Below are 25411 nucleotides of genomic sequence, written 5' to 3'. Positions count from 1 at the left end.
AAATATGCATATGTTCAGGATAAAAAAATCTATAGATGCTAGTCAATCACAAAGTAAACATAAGTCAGCAGCATGCTCCTGCTGCAAAGGAAACTAAGGCAATTTTAAGCTGGGCATTGCTCTTTGAAAAGGATATAGGGATACGCTTGTCTTGCACTTTCAAGGCATGGGTCCAAGCGGTTTTCTGTGTGCCCTGCTGCTTTCTCTGGGAAAACTTGGTCTTTAGTGCTGAATCGGAGCAAACTTCAATCTGCGGAAAACCTGGATGACGCTTGCTCTGATTCAGCGCTGAAGAGCAGGTTTTCCTGGGGGAAAGCGGCAGAACAAGCAAAAGTCTGGATGAGCCCATAGTCAAACAAGAATGTGTTCAGAGGCAGGAAACAAAGATTGGTGAGGACATTTGAAAGGTTGAAGGAACTGGGCATTTTTAGGCAAAAGAAGAAGAGATCAAGGTAGTTTCCAGTCAACATGTTCCTTGAGCGTTCATCCCGATTTGTTTGCAGGGAGAGTAGAGGACATGGCATCAAAGCAAGTGTTACTCTGTACTGCATTTCCCTGCCACTTTCCTTGTTGCAAAAAGTCTCAGCTGATGTGTCTGCTTTCATCTCCCTGGGTAAAGGGGACCTGTTGTGATATGTCTTTTTCTGCACCTGAACTGCACCTAATTTTGCTGCCTCACATTCCAGTCCAGGAAATGAACAATCCCATCTCCCTCCACAACACATAAAACATGCCGGTTGTGATGTTGAAGCCCACTGCCTCCTCCTTTCTTCTTTCCCGAGGCACACCTCACCCAAAGCATCTCAACTAGGAACAGAGGAGAAGGCAGTATGTTCTCCCATATATATATATATATATATATATATATATATATATAGTGTGTGTATCTTCCTTCATAAAATGTTATCCCAAGGCAGTTTACAGCACGATTTTAAAAAACACACAAACAACAATTACAACAATCAAACCTTTCATTTATTTACATTATTAAAATGCCACCCTGTAACACACGTTTCCTGAAAAGCATGTAAATATACAATATACCCAGTGCTTTTTTTCTATTAAAAAAATGTTTAGGGGTACTCTCATTTTCCTACTGATATTGAAATGCTGCCCCTCAATGAGGCCAAACTTAGATTCACAAAATGTTTAGGGGTATGCGTCCCCCTGTATCCCCCCAGATAAAAGCACTGAATATATCTTTTTTAAAAAATAATAATAAATAAATAAATCAGCAAACCAATAAAATGGCCAAGTGGAAAAATTTCCTAGCAAACTATTGCTTAAAACACGAAACTTTAAAATGCCAAATGGGGACAAGCATTTAACTTGGTGCCTAAACAATCCCAAAAAGTGGGCAGCAGGTGTGAGCTTTTGGGGGGTAGGGAAGGTGTCCTATAAAAAACAACAAGTCTCTTCATTGCTGTCCCCAACCTTCTGATCTCTGATAGGAGATTTTCTCCAAGGAGGGCCTTGGTGGGAGATTTTATCATCCATAAGAGCTTAACAAGAGCTCTGCTGGGTCAGGCCAATGGCCCATCTGGTACATTCTTATTCAGTGCCAGATTTACATATAAGCTAAACAAGCTATAGCTTAGGGCCCCACTCTCTTGGGGCCCCCAAAAAATTTAAAGGGGGAAAAATGGATGTACATTTCCAAAATATAAGATAAAAAACAAATAAAATAAAACCTACATACAGCAACAGTGTTTTGTGTTGTGTAGGCTCCTATGATGTAAGTAATGGGCCCCGCCTGCTAGCTTGCTCCCTAAAATATCACTGGTTTGCTCCTTTCTATATATAGGGTGCCTACATTCTGCATGGACTGGTTGCATGGCAGCATGGGCAAATGGCTTTAGATACCTATTAGGTCCATAAATTACCATATAGCATATATTCAACACAAAAAACAGTGACCATTTGTTGTTGACAAAGGACAGCTGGAAATATAAAGGGCCCCATTAGCTTCAGTAGCTTAGGGCTTCATAAAACCTAAATCCAGCCCCGCTTATACTGGCCAACCGGATGCATATGGAAAGCCTCAAAGCAGGACCTGAGTGCAAGGTCAGCTCTGCCCATTCGTGATCCTCAGCAACTGGTATTCAGAGTGGAGGCAGAGCACAGCCGTCACGGTTTGCAGCTGTCACAAGCCCTCGCTTCCATGCAGGCAATGTGATGCAGGAGCAGGCAGCCCTTTATGCACCCATGTCCCAAGCAAGGGCTTCACCTTTTCTTGCTTGGAATAAGAGTAGACTACAAGTTTCAGGCACCCTGGTTGGAAAAGATGCTCTGCACACCAGTTCCTGCTGGCCCTCTGGGATCTCTCCTCTGTGGCAAATGGCGTCTTTTCCCAATGGGGTTCCTGAGATTTGCAGTTACAGCCTGAGTCCCCAGTGGGGGAAAAAGATTCTCTCCACTGCTTTTCCCTAAGGTAAATAGTTTTGCCTTAGGGGAGGTGAAGGGAGAGGAAACAGGGATAGAGATCATGGACACTCACAGATTTTCCAAGGGTTTGACTGGAACTCTAGCAAAGCCCCAAACATTTTGGGGGGCAGGTGGGACGATGGTTGCTCTCCAGAAGCAGTCCTAGCCTGGGTGCTTGTTCTCCTGGAAGGTGTGTTCTCCCTGGTGAGGGTGGGGGGCGTCTAGACAGTGTTTCCCAACTTTGTGCCTTCCAGATGTTTCAGACTGCATTCCCTCCAGATGTTCCAGACTGTATTCCCTCCTCCTGTGACCAGCAACCATGCTGGCTGATGCTCATGCAAGTGGTAATCCGAGAACATCTAGAGGGTACCAAGTTGATGTAGTGCAGGGATGAGGAACCTCCTGATGTTTCTGGACTACAACTCCTCTCATGCTGGCTGGGGCTGGTGGGAATTGTAGTTCATCAACATCACAAAGGTTACAAGTTCCCCATCCCTGGTCCTAGTGGAAGCTAAATTTGATATAGAAGCCTTTTGGTGGTGTCAGCAGGAAAGTGGGAAGTAGCTGGTCCACCCCCCCAAAAAAACCTTTTCATCTTGCCTTTCCATTCATCACATCATGTAGGATGGCTCGGAGCAATTAAATTCTGCAATATTGTTATGAAACAATAGTGTCGAGATTGAATGCAAGGGAGATAGGCGCAGCAGATGAAACATGAAAGGAAATGGGGTCAGATTGGTACTAAAGTGTGCAAAAAAACCCCAAATCATCTGTTCACTTTAGGATTAATCAGAAACAGAAAGGTAGGCTGTGTTCTGCAGTGTGGCTTGCAGATTCAGTGAAGGGAGGGGCACGTAGCTCCCTCCTCTGCTTAATCCGAGCACTTCCTCAGTGTTGAAGGCAAAGGCAAAAACTGCCCAGATTGATGAGGGCACCAAGCACGACTTGTCTGGCAAGTCATCCCGCACCTCCTCCTAAACTTTCCCTAGGCACCCCTCAAAAGGGCTGGCTCATTGTCAGATCCAGCTGCAGTTCCGAGTCCCTGTACAGCTCCCCTGTCTGCTGTCTGGGTGCACTGTCACAGCCATCATGCTTCCGTGTAGGGTTCTCGGCGTCTCACATTCCTTTCCAAAGAGGCAGTGGAGGTGCAGTGGGAGGGAAGAGGGTGATTCTTTGTGCAACTAACTGCCTCTGGCAGGTCCCCTCATGCATGAATCGCAGAGACATGGCAGCCTCTTCTGGCTGGGGGAAAGAGTAGCTGTAGCAATGTTCTTAGGTGGGTTTTGTTTTTTTCAAAGGGGCATTTTGTGCAGCTATGGGAGTGCCTGTTCCAAGCATTGGTGGAGAACAAGCACTCAGTGTGACCTGTCTGGGCTGGGACAGTCACCAACCTCTTTCTCAATCTCTCTCTCACTGCTAGTGTTGCCAAATCTCCAGGTCTGACCTTAGGTTTCCGAGTTTGCCTGGTCCTTAACAGGCGGCAGACAGAGGGTCTGAAGCTCCAGGTGGGCAAAAGCGTCTAACAACAACAACAACAACAACAACAACAACAACAACAACAACAACAGTGCATGCAGCTTGCAAGCTTCAGCCTGGCAAGAGCCGGCTGCAACCACTTGGGGAGGGGTCTGCCCTCCTCCTCTCCTCTCTCCCAATTAACCTCCATCTCCAGGGACCCCCTAGGTTTCATGTTTGGGCCCTGAAATTTCAGGGTCTGGGATGCTCCTGACCTGGCAACCATACTAACAGCAGGTTCCTTAGTTACGAAGATGGGACAGGACAGCATTTTGAGCTTGAAAACATGCTGGAGAGGAGTGGTGAGTGGTCGTCGAAGGGGAAAGCAAGCACAAACTCTCTGAGCAGCCATCTGCTGGCAACGTTTTGCTACCTCTCTGCATTGTGGTCCATTTTTCTCTCCCTGCTGCTGCTTTGGCATTCCTGTGTTTCTTATGCTGTTGCACTTAGGGGTTAAAGAAAGTAAGTTCTATGCTTATGCCACGATAAATCACTTGGCTTTTAAGGTGCCACAAGTGTTCGTGTTTGCTGAAAAAGGCTTAACAGTAAGATAGCTACCCCTCTGGAAATTGTAAAAGGAGTATTTCACACAACCTATTACCTTATTTTATCATCTTCAATTAGTGAGAAAGTGTTTAAGGTTCCGAGATTGTTGCTGATGTTGTTTTCTTTAAAGGCTTCCCCTTAAAGCTGAATTTTCACAGTGAAAACTGAATTCTGCAATTTTGAGATTCTAATTTTCAGCTCAGTGGCTGCTTTTGTTTGGAACCGTGGAGCACCTCTGTCTAGTGCATCACCCTCCAATGACATACCTGGGAGTTAGGGCACTGTGACAGTGGGAATGGGGTGCGCCAGATTCTTTGGTGGTGATTTCTTTTCCAGTATCAGGGATCACATCTAACACAGCACAACCTCTAATAAAGCCACCCAGCCCTTTCTTTGTGGTGGCAGTGGGGTTGGAAACTTCATTGTTCCCACTAGGGAATAACAAAAGCGGTCCTGGTTAAAGTATGGTGTTTCGGAGCAGCTTTTGAACCCGAGATAGCATATTCTACAAAGTGAAGCAAACGTCACATGCAAATGTTGCTATTGGACTCCCATCCTCCCTGAGTGACCATTGGCCATGCTGGCAGGGGCTGATGGGAGTTGGAGTCCAAAGACTTCGGCAGGACCACAGGTTTTCCCCTGCAATAAGAGAATTGCAACCTGGGGATCTAATCCTGGTTGGCTGGAGCCAGAGGCTGTATGCATGCAGCAAGGTGACAAATGGCATCAGGAAAAGACTATAGGCCAGTGTTAGGCCATGCAAAAGGTCCTGGGTTCAGTGCCAGGACCAGGTAGCAGGGGTTGCAAAACAAAACAAAAAAACCACCTCACCCGGCCTGAGATTCTGCAGTCCCAGCCAGTCATTTTTGCACTAAGATGGACCAATACTCAGACCTGATTAAAAACAACTTCCTCTGTATGGTGCAGTTCTCTTCCTGGGTGCCCCAAAAGGGACATGATGCTCCTTTGTTGCTGGCAAGAGCACCCAGATGAGGACATTTGAGGATGTGCAGGGGGAATCAGTGCTTGAAAGAAACCCTTCGATTCCATAGCCGGGATTCTGTATTTTTCCTTCCCTCTGTCTCTTTCCAGGTGAGCCTGCTGGTTCTGAGCTGCAGGATGGAAGGGGTTAACAGCCAGACCCTACCTGCCACTGCATTTTAAAGATGCTGAGATGAAAGCCCATAATTTATTCTCCCCACACACGAAGGAGCAATTAGTTCTAAACACGGCTTAATCAGTCAGCGCGAGATTGATTTCTGTAGACTTGGATTTGGTGGCTGCTGGCAAGGTGCCAGCCTGCGAGCAATCTCCAAATAAATGAAGTGCAGAGAAGTAAGCCATTACATAATATGATATATGGGGCCTGTAACTTGCTTGCCTGCTCATTAGTATGCCTCTGGACAGAGGCATGGCACCAACTCTCTGCAGACTCCTCAGCCGTCCTCTCATCAGGCAATATTGGAAATGTGCTCCCATCCCCACGTCTGATGCAGGTGCTTGTGTGATAGATTCAGCCCTGGCCCCAGCAGATCACCTCCTCAGCTCCAGACTAAAGGAGCAGTCAGCTCACCTCTCCTTAAAAAACCAGCCTCTGCTGAGGCTGGAATCCATCAGCCTGGGAGTTCCACAGAGAGCTAAATCAGGCACCAATTATGCTCATTTCTCCAATTCCTATTTTGGCCTCTGGATGATTTCCCTCTGCATATCCTCCAGCTGCACTACATGAGCACATGATTTGGCATGCAGAGAAGCCCAGTTTTTGTTTGGAAGCATGCATGTTTCTAGTCCTTAAGGAGGTAAAGATGGAAGTGTGCGAGGAGGAACAACTGTTGCAATTGCAGAATCCAGGGCGAGGCTGAACGGGAAGTTATTTCAGGAGTCAGGGACCGAGGTTCCAAAATTGTTCATAGTTCCTTGCCTGCCGCTGCAATTAGGGGAAACTGAATAAATTATGCAAACTAAGCAGATGCATGTAAATTATTTTGCATAATTCATAAAGGCTCCAGATTTGGAATGTATGTTTAAAGTACAGGGTATACACAGTGTTTCCCATCTCTAATTTGACGTGAAGCATTCCCATTTTGCAGATTTAGGAAACTGAGGCAAGAGGTGTGCTTCATACCAAAGACACCTGATAAGTTGGGGGTGTAGCTACTCACATTTGTGCCCCACCTTTTCTAAAACAAGGGCACGGCAGGAAATAAGGACTATTTCATTTTATCTTCATATCGACCCTTTGAGATTGATTAGTCTGAGAGGTAGAGATGGATTATTTCACCAAAAGGGTCTGCCTGGACAGATTTGGGGAGCTGTGGTTTACTGAGGTTGGTGCGAGATGTTAGGACTCATGACTCCTACTCCTACTTAAAGTGGCTTCATAGTGCTTTAAATGTATGGCATGAATGTGACCTAAGTTGGACACAATCCAAAATATACAATAATTCAATGATTGTTTTTATTTTTAGTGGAACCGAGGTGTTTGTGTGTGTTTGCTTCTCTTTGAGGTCAAGGAGCAAGATAAGGAATTAGACAAAATCCATGAGGATAAGCTCAATGGTCAAGATTTTCAGAAAAAACCCCTCCTGGTCCTTTCCCCCCCCCCTCTCATCTCATTGCCCAGATGCTCAAAGAAGGCGAGTGAACTGGTGGCAGAGAGCAAGGAGCACCAGCCGTGGGGCTAGGATGTTCCAGGAATTGGCAGTGGGCCTCCTACTGGTCACCAGCCTCAGCAGGTGCCAATATTTGATGCTGGCACCATCCACCGCCCTATGCATTACCTCATATCAGCATGACTGAGGTCTCTCCCATATCCTTGCTGCTTGCACCAGAGGCTGAATCCAATTGCCACCCATCCCCTTTGGACCACAACACGCACGCAGTCCGCGGCAGCAGCGCTTTGCCTCTCGCTATTGTCTGCCAGGCTAATCAGCTGTGCAGAGCCCCACTGAGAATTCCATGGGAAAATTCCTTTGGATGGAAGCAGAGGAATAATCCACAGGTCACAGGCGAGAGTTTCTCAGCGTCCCACGCTTGCCATGGATCAAATTCCCTGCTGGCTCTCTTTGCCCGCCAGGCATTAGAATCAAAGGCATCTCTGGGAGCTGAAAGAGCAGAGAGAGCTACCTCCCGCCCACCCCCCTCTCCCGCCGCAACTCCATTTGCCGTGTTTAAGCTTGCTTTTTTGGATGGTGTTGAAAAAATAAAAAAAAGGGGGGGATGAATCCAATGGCAAAGAGCCCTTGGCATAGCTGCAGCTCCAGCTGCTGCAAGGGTCTTTGTCTGCCATGGGAATGGGGGACCTGGAGAGGCCTTTCCGTCACAGAGCCGCTGAATGGGGCACTCAAGGATCTCTCGGGGTGCCAACTTGCCCAAGCGTCTGGGCAGGCACGGATGTCGTGTTTGAGTGAAGCAGAAAAGTGGCTGTTTCTCCAGGAGAAGCAGAACTGGGAAAGGGTAGCCAGGCTGTTTCCAACAATCTCCAGTCTTCAGGGACTGTTAAAGAATGATGCCCAACTCCTACCTGGAGCAGGAAGTTCCTTGTGCTTAGGGCACATCTAGAGTTGCCACCTTTGTTCTGGCAAAATTCAGGACAGGGTGGGGCAGGGCAGTTGGGGGACAATTCCCGCCCCCCATCTGAATTTGTACATCTGTCTGTGCTTGGCTACGCAAAGCTTAAATACATGACCTTTCACACACCCTTTCAAACACATGCATTTGGAGAGGATCCCTAACTTGGCAGAGAGAGAGAGAGAGAGAGAGAGAGAGAGAGAGAGAGGACCTGAAATACAGGCCAAAACTGTATCAATACAGGATGTAGCATTTTACATTGAAATACGGGACAATCCTGTATTTTACAGAACAGGTGGCAAGCCTAGCAGCCATACCATACATTTAAAGCACTATGGTACTACTTCGAACAGTCGTGGCTTCCTCACGCCCCCCCCAAGAATTCTAGGAACTGTAGTTTGTTAAAGGTGTTGAGAGTTGCTGGGAGACCCCTGGTTTCTTCACAAAACTACAGTTCCCACAATTCCCTGGGAAGAGGGATTGGTTGTTAAACCAACCTTGAATATCGTAGCTCTGGGCAGGGAACGGCGTGTGTGTGTGTCTCTTGGTACCCTTAACAAACTACAGCTCCCAGGATTCTTTGGGTGGGGAAGCTCTGTCTTTTTAAAGTGCTATCACAGGGTTTTAAATGCATGGCATGAATCTTGCCTTAGGCTTGTTCACACATGGCACTGAACAAGCGGTGCTTACTCATGTGCAAGTGAAAGGGTGCACACTTGCTAGTTTGCACAGCTCAAATGTTGCGCTCACTGGGTTGTAGCCAGTGCTACTCCTACTCAAAGAAGACCCACTGAAGTTAATAAATGTAGCTAACATAGGTTCATTTAAGCTGGTCTACTGTGAGTAGAACTTAATTGGATACAATCCAGTGACCATGCTTTTTACATAAATAACTTGTTTGTGCAGCTCAACTAATTGTGTACACAGACACACTGACTGCACACTTGTTGAATGTAATGTATGAACACCCCAAGTGTCAGCAGGAGTGGGGGTGGACTACAGACACATAATTTGGTATTTAGAAGCAGTTGCATTAGGAATAGTTTGTGGCGCCATAATCAGCTAAGGGCAGAAGAAGACACAAAGGTCCATCTAGCCCATCATTCTGTTTTCTACAGTAGCCAATCGGATGTTTCTGGGAGGCAACAGCCCTCTTCGATTGGTTGTACCAAGGAAGAGGTGCCCTGCCTCTATCAAGGTACCATAGACCCCTTGATAGATGTAACGTCCCCCCCCCCCCAAGCATGTTTTCACACACCCCTTTTCAAGCTGGTTACATCAGTAGTCTCTCTCTCTCTCTCTCTCTCTCTCTCTCTCTCTCTCTCTCTCTCTCTGCAATGAATTCTATAAAATATGATGTGTGGGAAGAAATTATTTTGCCCATCCTGAATCTACAGTAGAAAAGAGTGCTTTAGACGGTGTATAGAATTAGGACTTTTCTCTTGGGGTGGGAGAGAGAACATTTTCCCCACTCACCTACTGCAGGAACACAGAATGGGTCTGTTGAAGTCTTGTGTGGTTACTTCCCTATAATTTAATGCTGAACCTTAATGCACCTGGGTCTGGGGTCACGAAAATACCTGACCCCCATTTTAAGAAATCAAGAATTTTAAAGGAGACTCCCCTTTATAATCCCCTGATTTCACAATTGCACTGTCTGAGTCTTGAAATCGGTGTGGCGATAAGAATGCTGCCAAATCAGAAGTTTATGCTTATTGTATGGTTGGCAACCGCTTCAGGGCTTTTTATTACTATTATTATTTAAAGGACATTTAACAAAGTATATGATTTCTGCCAAAGAAGCCTGAGAACTATAGTTTATTAAGGGTACTGGGAACTGAGCTCTGTGTGTGGGGAACTACAGTTCCCAAGTTGTTGGGGGAAAGCCATGTGCTTTCAGTTTGCTTTCAATGTATGCTGTGGATGTGACCGAAGAATACATTCAGGGACTACTGTATTTCTATTGGGACTACAGTGCACAGAGAAGGGAGTGTTAACTCCCTAGCAGTTAGCCATTCTTTTTTTTGCAGAGGCAGCAGGGGGAAAAGCTTCCATTGTCACCAGTGGGAGCTTCCCTTCTCTACCCTAAAGCTGGTTGCCACACTAGCGGCAGCCCTTCACTGCAATCGGGGTGGAGAATGAAAGGGTTAAACCTCTCCTCCCTATGTGCTGTGGTCCTGATTATAATCACCCCACACAGACATGACTAGTATTAAATTTTAAAATCTGCTAATGTGGTTGCTAATCACACAAGAGACACAACATCTAGTCTGAGCCTCAAACCTTGTGCGCTGGTGATTTTTTTAAATGGGGGGAGGGGTGGAGAGCAGCAAGTTGTAAACCCTGAAGGCAGGTGGAGGGGACCATTTTCAACCTGAGGGCCACAATCCTTCTCGACAACTTTCCGAAGGCCACGTGCCAGAGGCAAAAGTGGGCAGGGCATTGAACATAATCTTTCACCTGTGCATAGAAGGCTACAAGGACGCAGGTGGCGCTGTGGTCTAAACCACTGAGCCTCTTGGGCTTGCCGATCAGAAGGTCGGCGGTTCAAATCTCCACGACAGAGTGAGCTCCTGTTGCTCTGTCCCAGCTCCTGCCAGCCTAGCAATTCGAAAGCATGCCAGTGCAAGTAGATAAATAGTATCGCTGCGGCGGGAAGGTAAACGGTGTTTCCGTGCGCTCTGGTTTCCATCATGGTGTTCTGTTGCGCCGGAAGCCGTGTAGTCATGCTGGCCACATGATCCGGAAAACTGTCTGTGGACAAACGCCAGCCTGAACTGCTTGGCCTGAAAGTGAGATGAGCACCACAACCCCATAGTCGCCTTTGACTGGACTTAACTGTCCAGGGGTCCTATACCTTTTTTATTTTCCCTTTACTCACATTCACATGCACACCCAGACGTGGTTCACGAACATTTTCCAGCCAGGCAAAAATGTTGGGGTGCAAACCAGGACCAGTGAAGAGTATGGCCTGGAGAGAGGGGGGAATTACTGGGGAGAGTTCCATGGGTCAGACAGAGAGGTCCAGAGAGTCCCTTGGCTTAAGGTCTTAAGACTACAAAGTTGCTGCTTATGAGCATCCTGTAGGCATCTGGTTGGCCACTGTGAAAACCAGATGCTGGACTAGATGGGCCACTGGCCTGATCCAGCAGGCTGTTCTGATGTTCTTCTGATAACTTTGAAGGTGTAGAGGCATTGGCTGCTGACACTGGTGGCCATGTGTGATGGTACAGTGAGCTTGGGCTGCTTCTCTGGCTGGTATTGATGGGGGTCTTCTTCTTTTGTCTCCCACTCTGTCTGCAGAACTCGATCCGGCACAACCTGTCTCTGCACACCCGCTTCATCCGCGTGCAGAATGAGGGCACGGGCAAGAGCTCCTGGTGGATGCTGAACCCCGAAGGGGGCAAAACCGGCAAGACGCCCCGCAGGCGAGCTGTCTCCATGGACAACAACAGCAAGTTCCTGCGGATCAAGGGCAAAGCCAGCAAGAAAAAGCAGCTGCAGGCAGCCCAGGAGCGCGGAGAGGAGAGCCCGGTCAGCCAGCAGGCCAAGTGGTCGGAGAGCCCCAACTCCCACGCGAGCGAGGAGTACGACGCTTGGGCCGACTTCCGGACGCGGGCCAACTCCTCGGCCAGCACCTTGAGCGGGCGCCTCTCCCCCATCATGGCCAACCACGAGCCGGACGAGCTGGAAGAGGATGACGGGACTCCGTCCTCCCCGCTGATGTACCCCAGCCCGTCCAGCACCATGTCCCCCTCCTTGAACGCCCGCTGCTCCGTGGAGATGCCCCGGCTGACCGATCTCACCGGCACCATCAACCTGAACGAGAGCCTTGGTGAGAGCCTCCTGGAAGACCTGCAGGACAACTACAGCATGAGCCCTGCCCAGCCGCTGCCCGCCGGGGGCCTCCGGCAGAGGAACTCCAGCTTCAGCTTCAACTCTAAGTGCTCTGCTGTGGGCGCTGGGGGAGGAGGAGGAGGAGGTGGAGGTGGAGGAGGAGGAGGAGGAGGGAGCACCTACTGTGGGACCATCTACAGCCAGCCGGCCATGAGCCTTATGCGCCGCCTGCCCATGCAGACCATCCAGGAGAACAAGCAGGCCACCTTTGCTCCCATGAACTCCTACCGCAATGCCTCCTTGCAGGACCTGCTCTCCTCCATCTCCTATGCCCACAAAGAGGGCGAGGCGCACATGCCGCAAGCCAGCAGCATGGGGCCACCCCGCGGCCACAGACAAAACCCCCTTGTGTGTGGCGGCGGGGGTGGCGGCGGCGGCGGAGAGATAGGTCTTGTCCCCTACCCTCCCCACTCGTCGTCCCTCATGAAGAGCAACGCGTTGTACCACCCGTCACCAGCCAGCCACCACCACCACCACCCGCTCAGCAACAGTGCCTTACCCTCTCCTATCAGCCTTATGAGCCTGCCCAATGACTCTTGCAGCATGGTGGCCATGCCCCATCACGGGCACATCCATTCCTACATCAACAACCAAGGGGCGCACATGAGTCTGCTAGACTCCTTGCAGGGACCCTACCCAGAAGCCATGCACACCCCTGTTTTGGGCCAGGACAGATTCCCAGCAGACTTGGACTTGGACATGTTCAACGGTAGCTTGGAGTGCGACGTGGAGTCCATCATCCTCAACGACTTTATGGACAGCGACGAGATGGACTTCAACTTTGACTCAGCTCTTCCACCGCAAAACGGCCTCAACATGGCCACTTTGCCCAGCGCCCCGCAGCCCACCAATCAGAGCTGGGTGCCAGGGTGAGACCTGCTTCAGACAACTCTGACCCACCAGTCAGCAGGATGAGAGGGTGGGGTGTGTGTGGAAACAAACTTTCTCCCCCGCCCTACTCTGCCTTTCTTATTTTCTTTGCCTTCATTTGTTCAGCCAGGCTAGAGCCATCTGTTTAAACTTGACAACAACACTAAATACACACATACACACACACAAATACACAAATACGCAATGTAGGGTAAAATGTTTTGAAAGGTACCGGCGACTACTCGCTTGTGCCAGGTGTATCGTGCAGTAAGTCAGATCTGTCTTTGATGTGTGCAATAGGCACAAGTTAGCCATGGCATTGCAGAGCTGCTGCCCACCCACCCCCTTCCCTCCCCCTTCCCTCCCCCTCCCTTCCTGGGCACTTGCACTATTGCACAGAAAGAGGGAACTAGTGATTTGTGGCTAGAAGAGTCATCTGGGTCTCCACGGTGGCCTAGGTAGCCTCAGTGAATTGACAGCTCTGGCTTTTCATTCACCCCTTTCCTAATTGTTTTCAGTACCGCTCAAATCTAATTGGACACCCTAGCTCCATTTCCTGGCCTTTGCCCATCTGTGACACTCCTTTGGCAAAGGCCAGTAGCTTAGGATCCCCTTACTTTTATTATGGTGGGGGACGGGGCTCTGCGCGGTCTTGATAGATAGCAGCACCAAGAGCTTCAGGGGAGAAGCTTGCAGCAGTTTGCTCTGCTACCATCCCTGCCCAGCTGTTCCCACCTGCAATCACACTCATGGCATGGCTGGTGCAGAAGGGAGGGGCTCCCCCCAACTGTTGTAGATCCAGCAACTGACATTGTGGTTTCCATAGCCCACTGTGCAAAGGGAAGCTGATCTGAGCAACGCCAGCTTTTTCACACATACCCCAACCCCATGCTTGCAACAAGAAACAACAGGCAGTTGGGGGCATGAAATGTGTGTGCGTACAGCACAAGCAGAGGCATGTGTGCTAGCATGGGTTTGCTTCAGTGCGCAAGCACTGCACAACTTTTTGCACACATGAGTGGCACTTACTGCTATGTTAAGAGCCAGCCACAGGTTTGGCATGGCGACTGCTGTTGCTGCTGGCCTGGGAAACAGCCAGGGTAAGCAGGGAGGCAGGGATGGGGAGCAATGGCAACTATTTATTCTGGCGGTATGCACCCTCTGGCCTGCGAAGGCTCACCATCACCAATGCTACCCTTGCTAGGTATGTGCAGGACCTTGTAGCCTGTAAAGCGAGGAGGGCAGTAAAGATTCAGGAAGTGGGGAAGAAGGTGCAATAAACCGAGATACAGACACAGGGGTGGAGAAGGAGGGCTATTGGCAAAAATCTGGAATTTGACCAGCCCAAGATCATCTAGGCTAGGAGAGGTGATGTGGCTTCCCATGAAAGCTGTAGTCCGAAGGCTGAAAATGAAGGAGCCCAAGACACCTCGAAGTAACTAGTTTTCTACTTAGGCAGCCCATAGCAGGTTAGTGGTGGACAGATGTTAGTGATGATTAGGGAAAACAGGTGCTGGGTGAAGCTAGAGTTTCTCCCCAGTGCGGAGCTCTTAAAAGTACTGCAGTGCCATACAAAGTTCTGCTGGACAGCCATAGGTTCTGTCTATATCAGCATACTTTTTTTGCACAAAGTCAGGACCTATCAATTGGGCCATCTGAAACGTTCACCCTGTAACAATAAGGATAGGTGTCAGTAGCCTGCAGAGTTTGGAAATGTGATCAGTTTCTGATAGCACCTCTAGTTGTAGCTAGGCAGGGCTTGGATGTTACATTATTTGAGGGCTTCCTGTTCTCTGTGATATGAAACATATCAAATTGCCTTATACAGAGTGTTGGGTCCATCGAACTCCATGTTCTCTACACTGGCTGGCAGAAGGCTCTTGTGGGTTTCATTGAGAGGTCTTCCTATCTGAAGATGCCTGGGGTAGAACCTAGGACCTTCTGCACAAAAAACATGGGCCTGGATACAGAGCTCTAGTGAGATTTCTGCCTCTCTCTCTCATGGGAACGCTTGATGAGATGTGTGTGTTTTGGGAGCAGGGAAGTGTGGAGCACGTACTTCCTCACTTCCTCTCCCACAACCCAGACACCCTGTCTTTATGATGTCACTTCCAAAGCTGCTCCTTGACACCCCCTTGCTTGATTATTAAAAGGAGGCTGGGCCTGTCCAGGGATGCCAAAACTCCATGAACAAGAGATTCAATGTCAGCTTGTCTGAACATGGAAAATTAAGAAATTTGCTTATTTTGAACCACTTGTTCCTCTTCTTTGAATCATGGCAATGAAGACAATGAGCAGTGCTTCCCCCCAACCCCCGAAATATAGGTGATGGAACTCAACATGAAGTTGTTACAGTAAGTCACCGGCCCATGAGCTAAGCCCCCTAGAAACATCTCCTTTGCATCAGCCAGAGCTGGGCTCCAAAATCCACATTAAGCCTGGCTAATAACAGGAAAGGGCTTGAGGAGAGGGAGGAAAGTGACAGACAAGGGAAGGTCCCATACTCCTCGCCAGGACACCCCGTGCAGGAGTACAGGGGAGCTGCATTGTCCTACTAGATCAGATGCTTTGTCCATCAAACCTCATTTGTCTAGTCTGACTGTCAGGGTCTCACTCAGATAGTAGTCTTCCCAGTGACCTGCTGTGTTATAACTAGGGATCCTGGAGATTGGACCCAGGAACTGCAAAACATATGCTCTGCCACTGAGCTGTCAGCCACACTGGAATCATAAAGCACAGGAAGCAGCCCTTCCTCATTGCCTGCTCCTTGATCTTTTGAATTGGGAGATTCCAGGGGATCTTCTACAGGCAAAAAGCTGTGTGTGGCTGCTAAGGGACGATTCCCTCCTCTTGTGCTCACCGAATCAGCTCCCTGCCCATCTTCCAATGTGATTGGGGCACACCTGGATTAAAACGCACAGTGATCATGTAGTCTTTTCAGCCATTGTCCCTTTAAGCAGATCCTTAGGTGTGCTTAGATGCCTCCTTTAAAAACCAGAGGGACCTTAAGACTGTTTCAGTGGTGCCTGGGTCTTGCCCACCACATCCATTCAACCAATAATTACAAATCTACGTTTATGTTTGAGATTGCGAATCACGGCTTCGTCCCGTGGAACCTAAACAAAACTTGAGAAATGAAAACCATCAGCACTGTGATTAAAAAGGGGGGAAAGTTTTAGGATTTGGTCACTCTGAAGGAGCAGGGGAGTGTCATGTGCAGAAAAGAGCCTTCTGGGTACATAGCTCAGGTGGAGTCTTTAAAAGTGCATCTATCTGTTCTGGCTGCGTATGAAGGGCTGGGTTTTGTTTTTAAGCAACAAGGAAGCCTTGCCATTGCTTCAGGCAGCAGCTCAGTCTCCCTGGCCAGGCTCCTGGAATATGCGCCTCAGTGTGATGCTATGTGAAGAGGTGGCTTCATTCTCAGGGGGATCTCCTGGCTACCCCCCCCCCTTTTGTAGGGCCATGCATGATAGTCCCTAGGGACTATCCTTTCCAGGGGCTTAAGCGGAGCTGCCAAGCCACTGTTTCTTAGGGGAGAAATTTGATTCAGCCCGCATTTAAAGATGAATCCGCCCAATTCGTACTTCCCAGAACAATACACAAACTTAAAAACAGCCATCTTTCAAAATCTGCACATGCCTGAATTTTGAAAGGCAGTTCTCCAGCCAAATAATGCGTGCAAAAAAAAATGCACATGCAAGAGTAGAGTGTGCATTGAAGTGCATATGTTAAAGTAACACTCAAAAGGCACATGTATATTAGGCAAAAATGCATACAAACGTGGGTATATTAGGAAAAATTTGCACTAAAATGTTGATGTATTTTCAGGAGGACTTTTTTTAAAAAAGTGAAACAATATGAATACCTGGAGAATTTAAGGTTGGGTAAATTCGTAACTGGGAGAAACCAAAACTGTCAGATTCTTCCATCCTAACTGCTTCTTTTCCGTTGTGCAAAAGAAGAAAAAAGCCCTCAGCTTCCTTGTATTTAAGCCGGAGATGAGATGATCTTTAAAAGAAATTTGTCCACCTCCAAAAATAATTGAATACCTCCCTCCCTGCTACTTCCACAGATGGTGGGAATAATATTCAGCTTCTGGCGGTGGGGGGGGGGGGTCACATTTAGCTCAGCTCTGCTTTTGAGCTGGCTGCTTGCACACTCTGGTGTGCAGGAGGACGCAGATCTGTATCTGGGACCACCAGATGCAACTGCACAGCCCGTTGCCTGTGACTTGAACTAGAGGGGAGGGAGCAGGATGCTATGTAGACCATAATATTACCATGCAGAAAGAAACATGTTTCTAATGAAATTTTTTTCAGAGGCTGAGTTCCCTCTAATGAAAATGACATAATTTCACAGAGCGTGTGGAAAGAGATCTTTTATTTCATAGTGCTCCCATGCCATAGTGCTCCTCCCTCAGTTGTTTTGCACGGGGCGTGACATTCCCACCCAGATTTCCCCCGTGGCCCTCCGTATTCACAGGCAGGAATGGGCATAACTTAAGTGTCTGCTTAGTATGGAACGGAAGGGTGCTCTCTGCCAAGGTAAACGTTATGAATAGAGAAGTGAGGTTGGCCTCCAGGCAGATTATCTTAAGGATAGCCTCGGCTCTTGCTTTCGGTTCATGTCACAGCACAGTTTCTGGACAATGAGAGAGAGAGAAAAGTGCATCCACTTTCCTCTCCCCCTTCCTCGGCTAGCCATAACATCACAGCTATTTATTTTACCCCACCATTATTCTGCCTCTCCCCTACCCCCCCCCCCTGTGATTTGCACCTGGACCAGGTCCCAAAAGCCTATCAGGATTTGGGCAACATATCTTGCTACAGCTCATAAGAAGGGGAGGGTTTCCCTCCCAATTTTGCCCATGAGACTGGCAGGATATGTGTTGGAGTAGCCTGCATTCCTCTTTGCTCTGGGTTTCTATCAGCCCCAGGCTAAAAATAATAATAATTAAATAACTTAAGATGGGCTCCCAGGCTATAAATGTTTACATTGCTGGATCATGTACTGAATTTAATATATTTTGACTCTGTAGGATTCTTTTTGTTTGTTTGTAACCATTATTGCAATGATGCTCTTTTTTTTTTTACTACTATAATTATTTTGGTCCAGCTCCTGAGATCATTTTAATAATTTCAGCCTCAGTTTCCCAAATGGATTGGACGAGAACACTAATCATAAGCGGAGTGGCGAGTCCGGTGCCAGCAGTCTGGCGTACACAGAAGGGGCAGGCTGTCAAGTATTTGTTGCTTGTGGAGCAAGAGTGTGTGTGTGTGTGAGTGAGTCTGTTCCCTGAGGATTAGGAACCCAACTGCCTCCATTTAATCTTCTGTGAATGCGCATGCGCACACACGCACACCCTTGATCTCAAAGTGATGGAGAGAAAGGAAGGAGAATCTGGAAGGAAGATAGAAGTGGGAAATGCCTGCTCTCACTCTGTACACCCCAAAACCTGTACATTGCAAATCAAATCATGTCCCCCAGTGTTAATGCAAGGAGACTGAGAGACGAAAAAGGCCCCCCTCCCAGTGCACCCCAAGCTGTGACCCCAATTTTGTGGAGGGCAGGAGGAGAGGCTAGCCCCCCTCATATGCTACCTAGCCACACAGCAGGCTCAACCAGAGAGACCCCTCCCCCAGCAGCAGGAAGCGCCCCTCTTTGCTCAGCGATCTTTGTGGTGTGTTAACCGTGAGGTCATCGTGTGTGCAATGGAGTCATATTTGCTAAGCGTCGTGTTTTACCGTCTTTTTTGTGGAAGTGCAGTGCAGCGCTGAGGGGCTGGGGAGTCGAGCGAGGGCTGGGCAGGGGCGTGCCGAGGAGCTGATCGCAGCCGCTTAGGAAGGCAGTGGCCTTGGAGGGATGGTGGCGATGAGCAGGGAGACGAAGGAGAGCAACTGAGGTGGCAGAAAACAAAACTAAAATCATGGGAGTGTGTGGGATAGTTCACTGGTTGCCTTGGAAATTGAGATTTATTTATTTACTGCCACCCACCCACCTGGGCTTCTATGGGGATACTCAGCCTGTAGCCCTGACTAGAGGGTCAGTGGCCAAGCTAGCCAACAGAAGCAGCTTTGACCATCCTGATGGTCCATCAGTTGATCTGGCCTCTGCAGGCTTTCCTTGTCCCCTTCCCATTAAGTCACTGAAACCCGTGAATGCGGCTGACAATCCTGAGACCACACACGTCTCGCCTGCCTGCCTTGGAATAGCTTCATGAAGCAAGTGCCAAGCAGAGGAGACGTCTTGTGTGCCACATGGCCAAGAATGCATGTGGCATGGCCCATGTCCTTGTAGCTTCAGGCACTGTGGCACCCATCAGCCATAACAGGGAAGCAAGGCGTGCCCTCACTTTTCCATTAACACTTGGCGCTCCAGTGACTTAGGATTTCTGGCCATCCCTAGAGTGAACACACTGGTGCTGATGCACGTGGCTGAGTTAGGTCTGTTGACTTTGGTAGCTCTACTCTGAGCAGGGCTTGGTTGGACACAATCCTCATCTAAAACAATTCTGCTGGAAACAATTCATTAAACCGAGCCTACATTTGGGGGTGCTCCTCCCTCTGTTTTCTTTTAATTCGCCTTCTTTTTGGGTGGGAGGAAGGACAAATTGTGCTCAAAACTGAAAGATGATTATGCTTTCCACTGTTGTACTCGTGTCACCAATCTGATGCTGATTCAGAAGGGCCAAAATGCCACTGGCCTGCATGGGTGTGATCCCATCTCCCCGGGGAAGACAAGCTTCTGCGCTGATGTGAGTAAGGAGCGTTCCCTGATGACTCTTACTCCCTTTCCAACTTCCTGAAAACTCTTTGCCCAACTCCTTGTGTAATACAGCCAGTGCTTAGCCAAGGTTCAACGGAGGAAATTATGAAGTAATTTTTTTTTTTAAAAAAGAAAAGGGTGCTGCAGGGCATGTGCAAAATCCTTCTCCCTCACATAACCCAGTATCATGGAATAGGAGCAGAACTTCCAAGCCAAGCAAGGCCAGCTGGATCCCCAGAAAATCCTCTCTTTTTTAGACTGAATGCAGAGCTGCTTTGTGTGAATGAACAAGAGTGGACCTTGCTATGCGGTTGTGTAGTCACGGTGTTTTGTGGATCCTGAGATCAGGTTATGTGACTCCAACATTTCCAAGTACAAAGCTGCCCTTGGCTCAGCCCACCATATCAGGGTCTGTGGGATGCTTGTATTTTAAAAATAAACAATTACACTGTAAGGAACAATTGGCTGCAGGCAGGAGGTTCCTTCCAGTGGCTCCCCAGTTTCAGCGATGCTGAGTCATGACAGTGTATTCAGTGGGCAGGTGAGTCATGCAGACCTCTGAACCAAGCGCAGTTGTAGTGCATCAGCAATGCCCTGTGCTTTGCTACTGTGCCCTCATTTCCAGACCTGCGCAGGTGAGCTGATTCACATGATCTGGCGGAGGTTCGCGCAGGGTGAGGCAGGTTCAGGTCTCATTGAAACACTACACCTCCACAGAAAGGGCCGGTGCGGGGGATGGCACTATGCCAGGAAGTTCTGCATAAAGGTTGGGCCAAACCAAACATCTCAATGAAAAAGGAAAAAAGAAAAATGGTGTCTTTCCCCCCCTCCTCGTATTTATAACTGTACAGATTCAAGGGGGGCTTAGGGTTTTCAACAGGCTGTTTATCTCTCACCACACATATATTGTACGCAATGTAACCTTCTTGATTGTGCTATTCTAGTTTTTGTGTATGTGGCAATGTAAAGAACTGTGTATAGTGCATTGTACAGCATATTTTCATGAATAAAATTGTTTTAAATATGAGTAAAAGGGGCGTGTGTTGTGTTAATGTGGGTCACAGGAGCCATAAAAACCCACAGAAGACGGAAATGTGGGGATTTCTAAAAATAGAAAAATACAGGTGAGGTTTAGGGTTGGATCTAGATTGGGTGTGTGGAGCAGGGCTCAAAAGTTGTGACCTGGGGATGGGGATGATTTAGGAAAAATCATAAGGGCCAGATATTATAATAATAATAATAATAATAATAATAATAATAATAATAATAATAATAATTTATTATTTGTACCCCGCCCATCTGGCTGGGTTTCCCCAGCCACTCTGGGCGGCTTTCATAGAAACCAAAAAACACTAAAATATCATACATAAAAAACTTCCCTGAACAGGGCTGCCTTAAGATGTCTTCTGAATGTCAGGTAGTTGTTTATCGTTTTGACATCTGATGGGAGGGCGTTCCACAGGGCGGGCGCCACTACCGAGAAGGCCCTCTGCCTGGTTCCCTGTAGCTTTGCTTCTCGCAATGAGGGAACCACCAGAAGGCCCTCAGCGCTGGACCTCAGCGTCCGAGCAGAACGATGGGGGTGGAGACGCTCCTTCAGGTATACTGGGCCGAGGCCATTTAGGGCTTTAAAGGTCAACACCAGCACTTTGAATTGTGCTTGGAAACGTACTGGGAGCCAATGTAGGTCTTTCAAGACCGGTGTTATGTGGTCTCGGCGGCCGCCCCCAGTCACCAGTTTAGCTGCCGCATTCTGGATTAGTTGTAGTTTCCGAGTCACCTTCAAAGGTAGCCCCACGTAGAGCACATTGCAGCAGTCCAAGCGGGAGATAACTAGAGCATGCACCACTCTGGCGAGACAGTCCGCGGGCAGGCAGGGTCTCAGCCTGCGTACCAGGTGGAGTTGGTAGACAGCTGCCCTGGATACAGAATTGACCTGCGCCTCCATGGACAGCTGTGAGTCCAAAATGACTCCCAGGCTGCGCACCTGGTCCTTCAGGGGCACAGTTACCCTATTCAGGACCAGGGAGTCCTCCACACCAGCCTGACCCCTGTCCCCCAAAAACAGTACTTCTGTCTTGTCAGGATTCAACTTCAATCCATTAGCCGCCATCCAGATAAAGAGGCTTGCAGACCCTCCAAATGTCTCTATTTTCCAGGGACGTCCTTGATTTAGAGAAGCCATCCCAGTTTCTGAATGTCCCACTTTTCCTTAGGATGTCCCTATTTTCATTGGAGAAATGTTGGAGTGTATGGAGTTAATTGGCCCCCGAGCCGTCTGAAGGCAATCTTGTAAAGGGAATGTTTTATTGTGTCTTTATATGCAGTCGTACCTTGGCTTTCGAACAGAATGTGTTCCGGAAGTCCGTTTGACTTCCGAAATGTTCAGAAACCAAGGTGTGGCTTCCGATTGGCTGCAGGCTTCCGGGTTTGCGGCATTCGAGTTCCAAGTTTTTTATGAACTAAGCTGTTCAAAAACTGAGGTATGACTGTATGTTGGAAGCCGCTCAGAGTGGCTGGGGCAACCCAGCAAGATGTGTGGGGTATAAATAGTAAAATTATGATTATGGAGTGGGTTGTCCCAATTTTCATCAGATAAATGTTTGAGAGTATGGGCTTGGAGAACTGCATTTGGCCCCTGGGCAATGGTGGCTGGTCCCTACCAACCCATCTAAGGGCTAAAGTCCCCCACTCTTGCACATAATGAAGTTGCTGTTACTACATTTTGCTCCGATAAGTACATCTGCTCTCTCACCGCAATGTTCTCTCAGCCCAATATATTTTTGCACAAGAGATGTTTGCAGCTGGCCTGCAGGGGCTTCCTCAATGGTGAGCTGGGATCCCTCCTCCTGCCCACTGCCCTGATCAGTTGGCAACTTTAGCAACCTCAGCTCCTCGCCTTCTGGTAGAAGAAAACCCAGGCATTATCTAATAAGCAAATACTCTAGAAAACTAATTTCAAGGTGTGAGTACAGAATAGGCATGACACAGTCTTATCCAGCCACAGTGTTGCGGCTCATTTTGAGCATTTAAATTAAAAAGAAGGAGGAAAAGTAAGAAACAGAACCAGAGCAAATGACTCATTGTAGATCTGGATGTCTGTACCTGAAAATTCAGTAGGAGAGTAGTAATGAAAACAGGGAAACAAAAATAGACAAAAAGTTCTATATATAGGCAAATGAATGCAGCAAAGGCAAAAGCTAACAGTGATCAGTTTACAGATTAAGGGAAATGAAAAATGAAAGCAAAGGGAGAACAGGCAAAAGTGCATATGCAAAGCACAGCAAGATTATTATTATTTTAAAAAAACCACACAAACATTGCAAAAGGAACAAAGGTATTGCAGACAAAGGGGAAAACACACACACCATGAAAATAAACTCTAAATATATAGAGAACATCCGCCTCGACATTTCCATTGATGGGATACAGGCTGAGGGGTTAGTGTGCATCTGTGCGCACATGTGCAGGTGGGATGATGCTCTTTCTACTCTGAACTACTCTTTCTACTCTTTTTCTACTTTACTCTTTCTACTCTTTCTTTCTACTTCTTTCTCTTTCTGGGGTGATGCTCTTTCTACTCTTTCAAGTTTCCATTTTCCCCTCTGCTTCCCCTAGGCAGTTTTTTTAAAGATAGGAGGGCATAATGTAAATGCTTCTTACACTGCTTCTTTTTGTGGGATGTCCCCTGTGGGGAAGAGAGCTTAGCCCAGAAGAGAAAACCCCTTCGGCTCTGCCTCATACTCTAGAAGAGGCATGTTTGTGTGGACGTGTCTTTTTTGCTCCTAAGGCACAATCAAGAAGCTCAGCTCGTGAGAATGAGAGAGGACACATCTGCACCATATATTTAAAGCACTCTTGTACCACTTTTAACAGCCAAGGAGAATCCTGGAAACTGTGGTGTGTTAAGGGTGCTGGGAAATGTAGGTATGTGAGGTCAGCACCCCTAAACAACCACAGTTCTGAGGATTCTCCAGGAATGTTTAAGTTGTGTGAGAGTGTTTAAAATGTAGGGGAGGGAAGGACAATGGGTCCTGCCTTGAGCTTATTGGAGAAAGGACAGGAGAAAAAATATTATATTCTCTCTCTCTCCCCCCCCCCCAACACACACACACACACACACACACACACACACACACACACACAAGTTCCAGGCCTGACTGAATGACAGAGGGGATGGATTTGACAGCGTTTCAAGCAACACCTTCCAGGAAGCTCATGGGGAGGGAGTTCAGAAGGCTTGGAGGCCAACTTTTGCTGTGTCCTGAGCCTTGAAACTGCTCGAAAAAGCTCTTGGCCAAAGATGGGGCGGAGGCCGAGTTGCAGGGCCTATTGCGTTGACTCGGAAGACCTTAACGGGGCATGTTTCTGTCATAAAATCTTCCATTTGCAGGAATCTTGGAAGCCTTTGAAAGCGTTTTCCCTCAATGTTATTAATTAAGGCAAAAGAATCCCCATATGGAAAGAGAAACAGTCAAGTTATATTTTTGCTAAATACGCAGCACCATATGGTAACATACAGAAAATTGGCCACATCGGCGGCTCTGGCTATATTTTACCATATGGTCCTGTGCGCTTTATAATTTCTTTGTTGTTTTTTTCCTTCTCCCCAAAGAGGGCATTGTCTTATGGGGTTGGAAATGAACAGCTTGCCCCAGGGGAGGAGAGGGAAGTGGCAGGGCCCGGCTCGTGCTTCAAAACGAGGCTGGGAAGGGATCCAATCTCTGCTTCTCCGAGGGATTGGCAGTGCTTGGGTGGAAACGCCAGGCGTGGGGGCCCTTTCTTTGACAGCGCAGAGACATGAGTGCCATGGGGCACCCAGCTAGAGGGGTGTAGAAAGGACTCCCTCTTTTAAACAGGAGGTGCCAGGCAAGACATTTTGCCGCCTGAGGCAAAGGACAAAACGGCGTGCACACACACACACACACACACACACTTATTCCACATAGAGTGGCAAATCCCGCTTCAGCCCTACCAATAAGGCACTGCCCTGCTCCTGATGGAGATCAACAGGGTGGTTACAAAGGTGGAGGTCAAGGTGAGTGGCACGCAGCTCTCTTCTCCAACAGGGGAATCAGGAGAAATTGCTGAGGGGCGCCACCACCTCTTAGCAAACGCCGCCTGAGGCAGTCGCCTCACTCTGCCTAATGGTAGGACCGGCTCTCAACCTGGCAGGGAAAACGTGCTTTCTGGGGACAGGCCCTACCCAGGGCCTGTCCCTACCTCAGCTTAATGTGGATTGTCAACCCCTTGTGCCCCATTTAATCCACCCTTGCCCACAGAGCTACCTCAACTGCATAGGGAGTCTCCAAATTTAGGAGGAATTAAAGGAGGCACAAGGAGTTCATAATCCAAATTAAGTCAAGGTATGATCAGACTCGCAGAGCAAAGAGGGCAAGCATTTACACAAGCCTCTCAGCTCCCATACATTAAAAACAACAACTACCACACCAATTTAATCCGTCGTGGCTCCCTATCCTGAATCCTGGGAACTATAATTTGTTCAGGGTGCTGGGAATGGTTAGGGGATTCCCTTCACAGAGCAACAGTGGTTTAACAGTCAATCCCTCTTTCCAGGGAACTCTGGGAATTGTAGCTCGGTGAGGGGAATAAGGGTCTCCTAACAACCCACAGCGACACAGGTGGCACTGTGGGTTAAACCACAGAGCCTAGGGCTTGCCGATCAGAAGGTCGGCGGTTCAAATCCCCGTGACGGGGTGAGCTCCTGTTACTCAGTCCCTGCTCTTGCCAACCTAGCAGTTTGAAAGCACATCAAAGTGCAAGTAGATAAATAGGTACCACTCCTGTGGGAAGGTAAACAGTG

General features: G+C 48.2%; 1 protein-coding gene and 1 long non-coding RNA gene across 2 annotated transcripts in view; both read left to right on the top strand.

The window, feature by feature from the left end:
• FOXO6 (forkhead box O6) overlaps positions 1–13026 on the top strand; it is a 119272-nt gene extending 106246 nt beyond the window's left edge. Inside the window, exon 2 of the mRNA XM_083627273.1 lies at positions 11359–13026. Within this exon, the coding sequence (XP_083483399.1) occupies positions 11359–12825 (1467 nt within the window). The 3' untranslated portion in view covers positions 12826–13026. The remainder of the gene's footprint in view (positions 1–11358) is intronic.
• LOC310769239 overlaps positions 1–25411 on the top strand; it is a 526120-nt gene that overhangs the window by 349992 nt on the left and 150717 nt on the right. The gene's annotated exons all lie outside the window — the stretch shown is intronic.

The sequence above is a fragment of the Podarcis filfolensis genome (assembly GCF_964270895.1).
Source record: "Podarcis filfolensis genome assembly, chromosome: 8".
Lineage (NCBI taxonomy): Eukaryota > Metazoa > Chordata > Lepidosauria > Squamata > Lacertidae > Podarcis > Podarcis filfolensis.
Note: the sequence above shows the minus strand (reverse complement) of the source record. Positions and strands in the feature narration are given on the sequence as shown.